A 15,479-nucleotide genomic window follows, 5' to 3' on the forward strand; every position below is an offset into this window, starting at 1 on the left:
TAGTGTTTGTTGTGATATTTCCTTTTACATCATGAATTTTAGTAATTTGAGTTTTCTGTCTCTTTTCATGAGCTTGACTAAGGTTTCGTAATTGTATATTTTTCCAAGGACCAACTTTTTTTGTTAATTTTTTGTTGATTTTTTTGAAAATTATTTTGTTGTGTTTTTTTAATTTCATTGATTTAAGCTCTGATTTGTGTGTGTGTGTGTGTGTGTGTGTGTGTGTGTGTGTGTGTGTGTGCAATGTAGGTAATGGGTATTTAACATTTAACTCAGGGACACTCAACCACTGAGCCAAATCCCTGGCCCTATTTGTAGTTTATTTAGAGACAGGGTCTCATTGAGTTGCTTAGCACCTCACCATTGCTGAGGCTTGCTTTGAACTCATGATCCTTCTCTGTAAGCCTCCTGAGCTGCTGGGATTATAGGCATGCATCACTGATCGCAGCTGATTTCAGCTCTGATTTTAATTATTTCCTGTCTTCTACCATTTTTGATGTTGATTATTCTTTGATTAGGGCTTTGAAATGGAATATTAGGTTATTTATTTGGGGACTCTCTATTCTTTTAATAAATGAATTTTATACAATGAACATTCCTCTTAGAATTATCTTCATAGTGTCCCAGAGATTGCTATCCTTATGAACCAATATGTAATTTTTAATTCATCCCTCATTTCTTCAGCTATTCATTCTTTATTCAATACCATATTATGTAGTCTCCAGGTGTTAGAGTAACTTCTATTTTTTATCTTATCATTGATTTCTAATTTTATTCCATTATCATCTGACAGAATGCAAGGTATTATCTGTAGGTTTTTGTATTTGTTAAGAGTTGCTTTGGGGCCTAATATGTGGTCTGTTTTAGAGAAGGATCCAGGTTCTGCTGAGTAGAAAGTGCATTCAGTCATTGATGGGTGAAAATTCTATGTAAGAATATGAAATATTCTATATACGTCTCTTAAGCTTAAATTGTTAATAGTATTTTTTAGTTCTATAGCACCTTTACTTATTTTTGTTTGAAGGATACATTAAATGATAAGAGAGGCATGTTAAAGTGACCCAGCATTAGTGTGTTGTGCTCTATTTGATTCTTGAAATTGAGAAGGGTTTGTTTGATATACATAGATGCCCCATTATTTGGGGCATAAATATGTATGATTGTTATGTCTTATTGATGTATAATTCCCTTAAGCAGTATGAAATGATATTCTTTCCCTACTTTGGCTTGAAGTTCATTTTATGTGAGGATAGAAAACACCTTCTTATTTATGAGACCCATGGAATGATATTTTTTTTTCATATCTTTTCACCTTCAGTCTGTGGATATCTTTGCCTATGAGGTGAGTCTCTAGGGGACAGCATATTGTTGGTACTTGGTATTTAATCCAATCCAGCAATATTTAATACAAAGAATAGAAGAGAAAAAACCCACACTTATTTCCAGGCACCAAGTTGGAATGGCTAGGGGACTCTTTATTCCCACTCATGGACATTTACCCCTACAGCAATATGAGAGAATTAACATGAAAACTGTAGATACCACACCTACAAGGGTGTCTCAATCTGGATCACTCTAGAACACTTTGGCAAGAAAAGTGTGTAGCCCACCCATATTGTGGAAGAGAAATTCATCACAATAGATGGTTAAAACCCAACACAGCAATTCAAGAAATGTGAAAAAACAAGGAAACATAATACCTCCTAAAGTTCACAATTTTGCAGTAACTTACTCCAAAGATATAAAAGTAAATAAAATACCAAATAATGTATTCAAAATATTGACTATAATAATGATCAATGAATTCCGAGAGAATACACAAACACAAATAAATTAAGAGGTTTTAAATGAGAAATTTGTAAAGGAGATGCATTTAATTAAAAAGAACATAACAGAATTCCTGGCAATGAAATACACAATAAATCAAATCAAATGTTCATTTGAAAGTCTCTCTAATACAGTAGACCATGCTGAATACAGAATCTCAGAGCTGAACATAAAATGACTGCCCCTGGACATTCAGACAGTATTAGAAACAAAAATCAGTAAGCATGACCAGAATGTTCAAAACATTGGGACATAAAGTAACTGAATTTAAGAATCACTGGAATTGAAGAGGATTGCAAGGTTAAGGACAATGGCATGGATAACCTCTTCAGGGAAATAATAAATTTTTCTAGCCTTGAGAATGAGATGGTCATCCAGATAGAAGGGGCATTTAGAACCCCAAATAGACAAGAGCAAGGGGTGGGGGAAGAAAAGAGAAAGGAAGAAACCTCTCCAAAATACATTGAATTAAAATGTCTCCCATACAAAGCAAGGATAAAATTTTAATTCCCTCAAGGAAAAAATGTCAGGTCACATTTAGAGGCAAGCTGATCATTATTTTTTCTGATTTCTTAACACAAACTCTAAAAACAAGAAAGGGTTGAAATAATGTGTTTCAAGCCCTTCAAGCAAACTCTCAAATCAAGATTACAATATTCAGAAAAGCTATTCTTCAGAATCAAAGAAAAATAAAACTCTTCCAAGATAAGATAAAACATAATGAATTCATGACTACTAAGCCAGCACTACAATAATACATAAATAAATACTACACAAGAAGAAATCATGTGTAAGCCCCAGAGCTCACAAAAACATAAATTTATCTCTTTTGAACAAGAACTAAGCAAATGAGATATATGACCATTAATTTTTTTTTAAACTTGTACTTTTTAGTTATACTGGACCGTAGAATGTATTTGGCATATTATACATGCATGGAAAACCTTTTATTTCTAATAAAACATTAGAAATAAATCAAAATGACAGGATTTAATAAAATATCCCTATAACATTGAATGTAAATGGTCTCAATTATCCAATTAAAAGACATAGGCTGGTAGAATGAATTAAAGAACAAGACTCAAGCATATGTGGTTTAATTGTATGCAAGAAACTTCCCTTAAAGGAAAAGACGGCCACATACTGAAAGTCAAAAGATGAAAATTGATATACCATACAAATGGAGTCCCCTCCACCGCCAAAAGCAGGAATATCTACTGTCATAGCAAAAAAGTAGACTTCAAACCAAAATTAATCAGAAAAGACACAGAAATTTACTTCATTCTGGTAAAAAAGAACATTCCAACAAAATGATTTAATGTTAGCAAATCCTTATGCCCCAAACATTGATGTACCTAGTTGCATAAAACAGACACTACTCAAATTAAAGACTCGGATAGATACCAACACAATAATACTGGGTGATTTTATCACATCTCTTTCAACAGTAGAGAGTTCATCCAGACACTTATTTAGTAAAGATGCTTTAGACCTAAAAAAAATTCATAAATCAAATGGAATTAACAGATATTGATAGCATAATTCATTCAGTGACAACTGGTAATGGAACCCTCCCCAAATAGAACACATTTTAGGTCACATTGCAACCCTTAGCATTGTGAGGGAGAGAGAGAGAGAGAGAGAGAGAGAGAGAGGGAAGGAGAGAGAGAGAGAGAAGGGGGACATGAGTATGATTCCTTTCATCTTACATGATCATATTGGAATGAAATCAGAAATGAATGCTCAAAACACCAAACCCTACAAAAACTATATAAACATGTGAAGATTGAATAAAACATTATTAAATGATGAATGAGTGATAGAAATCAGGGGAGAAATTAAAAAGCTCTTTGAATCAATTGTGTATAGTGATATAACATACAAGAATGTCTGGGACATTATGAAGGCAGTTCTAAGAGGAAAGTTAAGAGCTATGAGTGGCTACAAAAGAAAATCAGAGAGATCCCAAATATACTACATAATGATGTATCTCAAGATACTTGAAAAAATTTGAAAAAAGAACAATTGGGTGCAGTGGTGCATGCCTATAATTACTGTGACTTAGGAGGCTCACAAGGCAGGAGGATCACAATTCAAAGACAGCCTCAGCAACTTAGCAAGGTCCTATCATAGTGAGATCCTGTCTCAAAATAAAAAAAATCAAAGGGCTACAGACTAAGCACCCCGTGGTTCAAAAATGAAACAACAAGCAAATAAAAACATTTCCAAAATCAGTAGAAGGAAGTAAATAAGACCTCAGAGCTGAAATCAGTGAAATAGAGAATTTTTAAAAACGCAAAGGATCAATGAAATGATCAATGAAATGATCCTTTTCTTTGGAAAGATAAATACAGTTCATAAACTCTTAGTCAAACTAACCAAAAAAAAAAGAGCAGACTAATAATATTAGAGACAAGTAAGGAGAATTCACCATGGACATCACAGAAATCCAGAGGATCATTAGGGTCTATTTTGAAAACTTATAATAAATTGGAAAATTTGAAATAAATACATTTCTATACATATATGATGTGCCCAAATTGAATCAAAAGGACCCAGGAAACCCAACTATACTAATAACTACCAATGAGATAGAAGCAGTAATAAAAATCTTCCAAAAAAGTGAAGTCCAGGACAGGTGGATACTCAGTGGAATTGTACCAGATCTTTAAGGAAGAACTCTTACCACTGCTCCTCAAATTATGCTAGGAAATGGAAAATGAGGAAACACTTTGGAATTTATTCTATGAACCCAGTATCACACTCATACAAAACCAAAAAAGGATAAAACAAGGAAAGAAAACTACAGACCAATATCCCTGATGAACTTAGATGTAAAAATTCCTAATAAAATATTAGCAAATAATATTCAACAACATAGTCAAAGATTATACATCATGATTAAGTTGGTTTTATCCCACGGTTGTAACAAGGGTATAACATTTGTCGATCAATAAATTTAATTCTCCATATAAATAAAATTAAAGACTGAAATCACAATCATTTTAATAGATGCAGAGAAAGCCTTTGACAAAATGCAGCACCCACTGATGATAAAAACACTGAAGAAACTAGGACAGAATTTACATCAACATCATAAAGGCTATTTATGACAAGTCTAAAACCAACATCACTGCAAATGGAGAAAAACTAAAACTATTTCCTTTAAAATTTGGGACAAGACAAGGTTGACCCCTCTCACCACTCTGATTCAACATAGTGCTAGGAATTATACCCAGAGCAATTAGGAAAGAGAAGGAAATAAAACAGATAAAAATAAGAAAAGAAGAAGTAAAATTATCACCGATTGCCGATATGAACCTATACTTACAAGATCCATGAATCTCCACCACAGGAGTGCTAGAGTTAATAAACAAATTCAGCAAAGCAATAGGTTACAAATCCAACATACAAAAGCCAATAATTTTCCTATACATCAATAATCTGCTGAGAAATCCCATCAAAAATAGGCAAAAACCCTCCAATAACCCTAGGAATATATATAACCAAGGAGGTGAAAGACCTCTACAATGCCATAATTTTTCTTTAAGACTGAGTAATAGTCCATTGTGTACCTACACCACACATTCTTTATTCATTCATTGGTTGAAGGGTACCTAGGTTGGTTCTGCAAGCACAATATGAGTGTACCCTTTTCCACACATCCTCGTCAACGTTTATTGTTAAAAAGGGATACTTTTACCCTGCTGGTTGGAATGCAAATTAGTAGAACCACTATGAAGTTTCCTCAAAAGACTAGGCATGGAACCACTATACAACCCAGCTATACCACTCGTGGTATATGAAATTAAAGTTGACACATAATTCACAATAGTCAAAAGTACAGAACCAGCCTAGGTGTCCATCATGGACGAATGGATAAGCAATCTGTGCTGTACATACACAAAGGAGTTTTACTCAGCCATTAACAATGAAAGTATGTCATTTGTGGGAAAATGGATGGAATGTGAGAATATTATGTTAACCAAAAGAAGTCAAACTCAGGTAGTATGTTTTCTCTCATATGTGGAAACTACAGAGGAATCATGAATGACAGGAAGTTGACTTTCTAATAATAAAAGGATGCTTATATAGCACAGATCTTCTCAGCTTTGTTCATGGCAAGACATTCTTAGAAAAATATCAAACTTATGTGACCCACAAGGGTAATCAGGTGATGCTGTTCAAGACTAGATTCTCCCCTAAGGTTCTGACATGCTAGGTGGCTCCCTGCCACCAAGAACCAAGGGGATAAATTCCTTAGCACACCATAACCTCTTCCTGGTTTTGGAAAGTCATATAACCATTAAGAAATTGATATGGAGGGCACCGACTATTTGCATTTTAGGTAGCTAGAAGTTGTAGGATTGAAATAATCAATAAAAACATGAAAAAGAGGAGATCATTGTTTATTGAATTTGAAAATACTGCACCAATTAGTCAGAGAGAGAGGGGTAAACTTAAGGATAGGGATGACCCCAAAGTTTAAATGTCTTGGTACAAGCAAAAATTCCTGGCAGTTCATGTCAGACTTTACAGGCAGTCGAATTGGTGAGGTCCAAGTCAAGGGCTCCAAACAGTACCAATAGGGCTCATGTACAATAACTTAGTTAGAGATAGAAGAAACAGTAATGTTCCCTGAGGTAATGAAGCAAGATGTGAGGAAAGGGTGAAGTGGGAAATGGAACAACAGACCTGGTTACAGGGATGAACTCCCTGGTGGCCAGTGGGGGAGGTGCACACTCTATTTCCCTGCCCTCAGAACCCTTTCCCTTTGTGACTCTTCAATGCTTAGTGATGCAGGACTGGAACTACAGACAAACCCAGGCCCCCTGAGAATTCATTTCCCTTTGGCAGCTGTGCAATTCAGACCATGAAGAATGTTCTCTTCTCTGAATAGCCATAGAGAACCATGGTTGATCTTGTTTCAATTTCTTGGGGAATTGACCCCAAATGTACATTTTTAACCTTGCTCTGCTTCTACTTGTGCTTCCAGCTATTGAAATTTCTAACAAGCCAGAAGGAAACCATCAAAAAGGTAAGGAAGCAGAGTGAACCCCAAGAAAGGTTCTTGTATTTTTTTTGTCAATGTACCTTTTTTCTATATATATGTGGTGCTGAGAATCAAACCCAGTCCCAGGCTAGGCAAGCGCTCTGCCACTGAGCCACAACCCCAGCCAGAGATTCTTATTTTTGTCCAATGTAAAATGTTTTGTAAAATGTCCATTGTTTTGTCATTTCCATTCTGACTTTACGAAATGTTTGTGCAGCTCAGAAAGAAATGCAAGGTGGGAAATCTAACGACAAGATAGAACTTCACTCTTTAGAGAACGAAGTCAGGCAGGGGTTCACAGGGGACTAAGGTTTCCATCTGAAGCTCACAGATTATCTTTTTGGGGTATGGTGGAACTTCCCAGGAGAAAGTTCCAAGCATAGTGGTTCTGAAGATCTTGATGGGTTTGGATAGAGAGTTTGGCTTCCCTGAAACAGATTTCGTTTCTAATATCAGATCCTGAGTCTCATTCCCATGTCAGGTGTCCTTCATCAAGCCCTCCTAATAGGCTCATCAAGACAGCAATGCTGACCTCTATGGCTTCTGAGCAGAGCCTGCAACCTAAGCTCTGACCTCAGGACACAGGGGACCCTGGGTCTGCCCTCCATGAGCAGATGATTTCTAAGAACATCAAATGTGGATCCCACCGACAAAAATCCTCCTTTGTAATTGTCAAACAAGGGAAAATTAAAAATATTTCATTGCCTTTCAAAATTAATAAAAGGAAGAAATATATTTCTACTAACTGAAGAACATTAACATTCTACAAAATGAAGAGTTGTGCGATTCTGGAATAATTAATGTCTAAGCTTGCTAAAGGAAGGATCAAAAGAAATCAGCCCCAGCCCCTCATTCTTTCCTTTTTGTTTTCAGTGTCAGGGCACAAGGAAGAGGAAAAGTAGAGTATTTAAAGGTAAGGTCTGTCTGTCTGACCTGAACTCTACAACGGTGAGCCTTCCTGTCTCTTCCAGCTCCATGTTCTTGGAGTATGCCAGTTTGTAGGCAAAGTCTCTTAGTTAATAGAGTCTCAGAGAAGAGGATCAAGAGAAGTCAGTCAGATCTGAGACATTCCTCAGAGTCTCTGCCTTGCCCTCCTGTGTCATTCCCATTCTCACGTTACTGAAATATTTGGCCAACTACTGGTTACTGCCTAGTAGGTGGCCATATGAGATGTCCAAGGACACTTGGTTGCTTTGGAGTTAGAATTTCTGTGTGCCTCCATGGTATAAACTATAATTCCTCATTGCTCAGATTCATCTCTGACTTAGCTACTGACTCCTGTTGCTTCAGGTGGTCATTTTGAGTATCCTAGGATGATGCATATCAAAGTACTTTATAAATAAAGCCACATATACATGCGATCGTTCTTAATATCATCCCTGAAAACATGACCTGATCTGCAGATCCTTAATATCTTGTTTCCCATAATGGGACTCCTGAATCATACCTGTGGTTCTACCTTCACTACATATAACCCACTGTCCTGGTTTTCCAGGGCGGAGAACTTGCCGGAGAGAAGCAGAGGAGGGGAGGAAGCTGTTTTCTATTCTGAAAAGGTAATTAATCATTTCCCTTCTTTACTGGGTCCTGTTCTCACATGTTATATACATTCCCCAGGGATTCATTGCAACACGCCCTGATCACAGGAGGGATAGCCACAGTAATGGGTATGTGAATGAAGGCCTTGGGAGGGGGGAGTGTGTTGTGAGGTCATGGATGTGAGGATTTAAAGCAAGTATAAGGCTTCCCCACCACCAGGAGAATTGCAGACCCTCCTTTTCCTTGTACTGGTCTGGTTACAGCTTTGTACTTTGTCTCCTGCAGCCCCTCGGGCCAGAGAAGTGATATCATCCACTTCCGGCAACTGTTATGTCCAGACCCCCTTTGTGGAGTGTGTAATAGAACATCTGCTAAGGTCAGTCAACTGCTGTGTAAAGCGTCCTTGGAAGATGCTGCTACCTCTGTGTCCCATGTGCCTTCCATAACGTCTGTGAAAGAGTCATCAGTTTTTCTGTCTGCTGTTGTCTCAGCCATCCCTTCTGGAGCTTCGATATCAGCCCGTTTGTCTGAGGCAATCCCATCATGAGCTTCAATATCAGCCCCTTTGTCTGAGCCCACTCCACCTCCTCCCTCTGAAGTCTCACCTGACCAAGCCACCTCTTTAACTGGCCAAGTTTTGCCCTCATCACTGGGTGGTCCTCTGCCACCAGAGTCTGTTCCTCCCTTGAGTTCAGACCTTCCAGTAGATCATTTCCCACCTCAACCACCTGTTCCAATCCCTCCCCCGTTACATGACAGTCAAGAAATACAATCTGATCTCCAACTGAAGCCACCCTGACTCTGGTGGATAGCCCGGATGGGTTGTCCACTGATGTCCCAATGACCAGAAGCATTGACAGTGCAAGTCTTGCAAAACAGTCCCATGCTGAGAACTTGTCTCCACCTAAATTGGAGCACACTGATGATAACGAAAACCTCATTGACCTCCATTCTTCTGAGCCCTCTTTTGAAAGTGATGCTACAGCCAACCTTGTAGAATCTGGAAACATCTCCTTTCTCAGCCCAGATGTCTTGGCACTTCTGGAGAGACAAATAAAAAAGAAGGGTGATTTCCTGATGCAGAAGGAAAACAAAAAGAAAAAATCTTTTCCAAAAGAACTTAAGCCAGACTACCAACTTAATTCTTCAGAGAAAATGTTAGAGTCAGCTGCTGATCAACAGGACTCACCTGTCTCTCTCCCTTTACAGAGCAGCAAAGACAAATCAGAGGAATTGCAGGGACACCACCAGATCCCATATCCTAAGTCCTCTGAGGGTCATTTACAGCAAAAATACACCCAATTCTTTTGGGGACTCCCATCTCTGCACAGTGAGTCCTTGAATCCTAAGGTATTTGTTTCAGGTGACTGTTCGACCTATGTCTACTTTAATAAAATGTCCAATTCCACCACAGTGGATGAATCTCCAGTTCTACCCCATTCCCCACCTCTGTCCTTGCCTGAGATCCAACTCAACCCTTGACCCAATCCCCGCCCCAGTCTCAACATACTCCTCCCCCTCTCCCGTCCCAAGACCAGCTTCAGTCCTCAGTCCCTATCTTGTCACCACTTCCATCATCCCAGGTTCAAAGCTGTGGAGTGTGTTTTCATAGATTCCAGGATGAGGAACAGTCTCTCCTGCCATCTGAAATTCACGACTTGGAATATAACGTGTTACAGAAAGAACAGGAAACTGTGCGGGGTTTACCCTCTGTGGTCCAAAAATCCAAGGAACAGTTTTGTCCTCCAGCTCCCAATCTTTCATTGGATAGGCAGTCCTCCAAGGCTTATGTTTCACCATCGATCCTTCTGGGAGATTTTCCCCTCAAAAAAGAGCTTCGGAAGAAACTAGAGCACCACCTTCGAAAGAGACTTATTCAACACCGGTGGGGTCTGCCCCGCAGAGTCCATGAGTCTCTGTCAAGTATGAATCACTTAGTATGATCACCTCTGTTGATCTTGCCAATGATCATTCACGTGAATTCATCCATCTGATATGTCCCCAAGGTCCTGGACTTGACAAGGACACTGGGATGCTCTGTTTCTCTTCCCTATCTTTCTGTCATCTCAGGGTTTCTTCTTCTGTTGCTTCTCCTATGGCCTCTTCATACAGCTCCTCCTGCAAGGTAACAAAGTTCTTACATGGACCACTGGGGTCAGCAGTGCAACAATTACTATGATATTTTCTTCCACATCAGTAGCCCCGACTCTAAAGTTTGCTATTTCTTCTGTTGCCTATACTTACATCCAGTTCTTCCCTGCTGATCATTACTCCACCTTCTCCTACCACTTCTCAGCTTCTGTGCATCATAACTGGACTTCCATAGCCAGACATGAACAAAGAACTCCATTTTTTCAGACTGATCACATGGTGTCAATTCTATTTTTCAAGTTGTCAGTCTTCACAGTTATTATGTTTTTTTTTTTTTTAACAGAAATTCCTTTATTTTGGTTGTTATTTTGACCTTCATTTATATCTGGAAGTCTAATTGAAAAGAAAATAAGACAGAACTGCATCAAAGTGCAACTCATACATTTAAATACCCTTAAATACCTTGTTCTTTTAAATAAAACCTAAAATCTATGATTTTCCTCTTTTAATTTTAAATGCAATAAAATAAGATACCCAGTTCAGTGGCTGAGGCAACAAATCTACATTTACCATGTTGTAAATGCTTTAAATTCCCTTAGAAGTCATTTTCCAGGTAGAGAAGAGAGCAAGATTGGCAGGAATCTGGTAATTCCTGGCATTACAATTCTAAGTCATATCAAGTTCCTTCTTGCACAAGGCCAATAAAATAGGACCAGATTAAATTGCCATTGAATCATTCAACCTTCTGATCTCTGTTTTCTGCTGTCAGTGGAAATCCAATAGTGCCAAGAGTTATCCAGGGCCAGGAGAACCAGGGGTATAGATACCTCCGTCAGGAAGGGAGGGGGAAAAAAGAAAGTCCTTGTGAAGATCCTTGCAGAAAAGGTATCATGGTCTTCCACTGTTACAGAATTAAAATGAAAGTTAAATACGAGTTACCCTTCAAAAGTTTCTAAATCTATTCACTGGTTATGGATATCATTGTATCTTTTATTCTGTTCCCCAAGGCCAATCACGGGATCTTAGATTACTGAAATACCTCTTTACCAGACATTTAGGTGATAATTATAATTGGTTTAACTGATTATACATCTAAATTACTTGAGTAAAAGGTATGTGAGTTTTTAAAAAAATGCCTTTATTATTATTTTAGGTGAATTCATTGACTTTGCTGTCCTCTCTGTGTTATAGTCGGAAAAGTTGACTGAACACACAGTATATATGTACATTCACACTTGTGATGGTTATTTTGTGTGTCAACAGGATGCCAGATATCTAATTAAACCTTATGTCTGGGTGTGTCTGTGAGCCCATTCCTGGAAGAGACTCACATTTAAATTGGTTGCATAAGGCAGATGACCTTCTTCACTTGAGGGTGAATATTATCCAATCCATTAAGGATCTGACTAGAACAAAAAGGTAGAAGAAGCTTAAATGAACTCTGCCTGACACTGATCTTCTGCCCTTGGAACTCCTGGTTGTTGGATCTTCAGACTCAAAGGAGAATCTATACCACGGTCCCTCTACCTCTCAAGCCTTTGAACTATACCACTGGCTTCCTTAGGTCTCTAGTACAGATGGCAGATTCTAGAACTTTTCAGCCCCTACCACTGTGTGAGCCAATGTCTAATAATAGCTGTCTCTCTCACACACACAGGTGCTAGAAATATGTAAATATGTAAAACATACATGTGTGCAGGTGTGTTAAAGATTTTTTAAATGTCCTTTCTAAATGCTCACTCAAACAAGATATTACATGTGTGAATTAAAAACCAAGAATGAGTTTGAGTTTAAAATCCTTTCAAAAAATCATAAGCAAAGAACTGATTGCTCAAATAACATAAAATTTAAAATTTCTAATTTTTTAAAAATAACATACACAATATTTCTGAAAAAAAACAGAAGAGTGAATTGGAAAAATTACAGTCAGAAAATATGGTAAAAGGTTAATATCTTTATAAAATGCATACTTTATTATTATAGCAAGACCAAATTTATTTCCTGTGACTTTCCAAGCCTCCTCTATTCAGTTTGGTGTTTGCCTATGCTCTGCATTCTCCTGAGAATGCCTTGATCTGTCTGGCCTCCCCACTTCCTGCCTTCAAGGTCTGGATCACTCACTACAGGAGGAAAGAAGGAAAAAAATAAAAGGTGGAACAAGATTCTCACAATTGGAAGTATGCAAAGTTCTTCCAGGTTTAGAACGTATTGTGGCATTATTAGTCAGCTAATTTGGGATGGCTACCTAAAATATTTTAAGGATTCTGAGGTTCTCTCTGAAAGAATGAAAAAATCTTTTATTGATGTCTGACAGAAGAGGGGAAGTAGAGGTCAGGGTGGTAATAAACTTGCCATATATTTGTTACCTCTGGTTTGGATACTTTGGAAACAAGTCAAGATTGTGCTTTCTGAACCTTTTCCAATACCCACTCAAACAAGGTATATGAATATATGTATGTATAAAAAACAAATGTATATGTGTGTGTGTGTGTGTGTATGTGTGTGTATGTGTATGTATAAAAAACACATATGCACCAAAACCAAATTTATGTTTTAGTCATTTCCCAAATTATGAAGGGAAACTCTACCAAGACCATTCAAATGAAGGTAGAAAGAGCACAGAATACAGGCTACATTTGCTTCCCGAGCACCTCCCTTTTCCACATAATATCAAGTTGCAAAACAAAATTTCCCTGCTGAGATGAGTGAGTAGAGTATGGGAATATCCCCAGCATGCTGGCTTAGCCATTTATTGGCTGTGCTACCCAGCTCCTGACAATAGGCAGCTACAAATAGCACTTCAATGGACTGGTAAAGCTCAATAAAAATCTGTTTACAGAAAGGCTTGCTGGACAGATTTGGCCTATAGTTTTGCCGACCCCTGACCCAGACTCTGGGAGACAGATCACAGGACATGAGATAAGCGTCTCCAAGAAAGGTGTAAATTATGAGCAGATCAGTCTTTGGTTTTTGTTGTGACTTGAATAATCAGATCCTAATCACCTAGGTAGTGATTTTTTTAATTTGTTGAAATTCTGAATAAAAGCTATGATATCACTTGGGAAGATGTAAGACAATAAAGCAGTTTCAATTTCTAATAGAATGCTTTTATATCTTTAAAAAAAATTTTAAGACAAAATGTGCCACCATCACCAATTCATTCAGTGAGAAAATTGCTACATCTAAAAACACAGAAATCCACAGGACAGAGTGGAGAAATCTCTAGAGGGAAATAAAAAATCATAGTGTGCTGTGGAAATGTGCCCCTGTTATACATAGAGTTCACAATGTTTCACAGTATCATGGAATATTCTAGAAAAACCACTATCACACCAAAACCTCAACAAGGACTCTACTTCCTGTTCATCTGCCCTCTAACAATTAGCAAATTATTAGGCAGAGGGACAAATAAAGAACTCTGGAAATTCTCTGACATTTCCCTTAAAGGACTTTATTTCTCTATTTTGTATGGACTACTTATTAAATTAGACGTCTGGAATATTTGCTTTTGTTTTTGTTTTTAGTACTTGGGGTTGAACTCATGATCTCATGCATGCTGGACATATGCTCTATCACTAAGTTACATCCCTAGCCCCAGAAAGCACTATTTTAATATTAGGTACACTGGTGTTCTAATGAAATCCTAGCCTTGCCAAAAAAAAAAAATGTTTCTGAGAAGTTGATTTGAGCAATCCATTGAAACACAAAGGCTTTGGTCAGGTACAGCAATACATGTCTGTAACCCCGGCACTTGGGAGGCTGAGGCAGGAAGATCACGAGTTGAAGGTCAGCCTGGGTGACTTAGTGAGCCCCTGTCTCAAAATTAAAATTTTAGAAAAGCTAGGGAGGTAGTTGAGTGATAGAGTGCTCCAGAGTTCAATCTCCAGTAATGGTAAGCAGAAAAGAAACTTGAAGGCTTTGGGTGGACAGCACCCACAGCTTGGTTCATAGGACACAGCAACTCAACTCCCAAGGTTCATTGCACTTTTCCCATATCGTTTTAATTTCAGGGTGTCCTAGAAGTTAGGGATAAAAGTACTATTAGGTTTACTGTGAAACCAAAGTGCAGACAGATTCAGTGAGGGTCAAAGGCACAGTCATTGCCAACACTCACAAAGTGATGCTCATTTCTGAAGGAAGAGACAAAACTCAGGACATGGCCCCGGAACTTGCTCCCATATCACAGATGCAGAGGCTCTGACCCAAGCATATAAATTTTCTAATAGCTAGAGCCCATCAATAGATCCCAAAGGTCTCAGTTGACAAATTTAGTATATCTTTTAACCTCTAGTAGATATGAATATTTTCAAGGAGGAGTTTTAGAAACTAGAGAGTCCTTTAAGACCCAAGTAAAGGGTCTTTTTGAGTCTGTAAAATTTGAGACATCATGAGTATTAAAACAACTTTATTACACAAAAGAAGCAGGCTTTTCTAAACTAGTTTTTCTGACAACTAGCTTCCTAAAGTTTTTTTTCAATTCAGACAGTAGTGGATAATCAGCTGTCCATTTACCTTGTACTTTTCTCATAATTTTTAATACAAATTATGAATCATTGTAAGCTCTCCCAAGAATTTGGTTAACTCAGTTTCTGTATAAATGTCCTTACAGAAAACCTCGACCTCAAGAATCTGAAATGATACAAGTAGCATATCTCTCTGGGTCACCCACTCTGTTTATTTTCTAGTGCTAGATTCTGAGAATGCTAAGAAATATAAGACATACTTCCTGTCCTGAAGGTATTTGCAGGGTCTAAACAAAAATAAACAGTAGAGCAAACTCCATTTGGCCAATATAAATTCCCACAAAAACATAGTAGCACAACCACCAAAATCAGCATTTCACTGATTTCCCACTGCATTTAGGACAAAGACAAAACTTTCCGAAAGAACCTGTGAGACTTTGTGTGCTCTGGGACACAGCCTTTTATCTGGCCCTAATTCATTTTGTTCTCTCTGCACTGTCTTTCAG

The 15,479-nt window shown here is 37.9% G+C and overlaps 1 protein-coding gene across 1 annotated transcript; it reads left to right on the forward strand.

Annotated features, from left to right (window-relative positions):
- Positions 1 to 7,676: 7,676 nt before the first annotated feature.
- Positions 7,677 to 10,898, forward strand: LOC306644858 (spermatogenesis-associated protein 31D3-like). Its single transcript, XM_079112124.1, is given in 2 exon segments — positions 7,677 to 9,887; positions 9,890 to 10,898. Coding segments are annotated over 2 exon segments (1,101 nt in total). The 5' UTR covers positions 7,677 to 9,259; the 3' UTR covers positions 10,363 to 10,898.
- The last annotated feature ends 4,581 nt before the right edge of the window (positions 10,899 to 15,479 follow it).

Source organism: Sciurus vulgaris (genome assembly GCF_902686455.1).
Source record: "Sciurus vulgaris genome assembly, chromosome: 15".
NCBI lineage: Eukaryota > Metazoa > Chordata > Mammalia > Rodentia > Sciuridae > Sciurus > Sciurus vulgaris.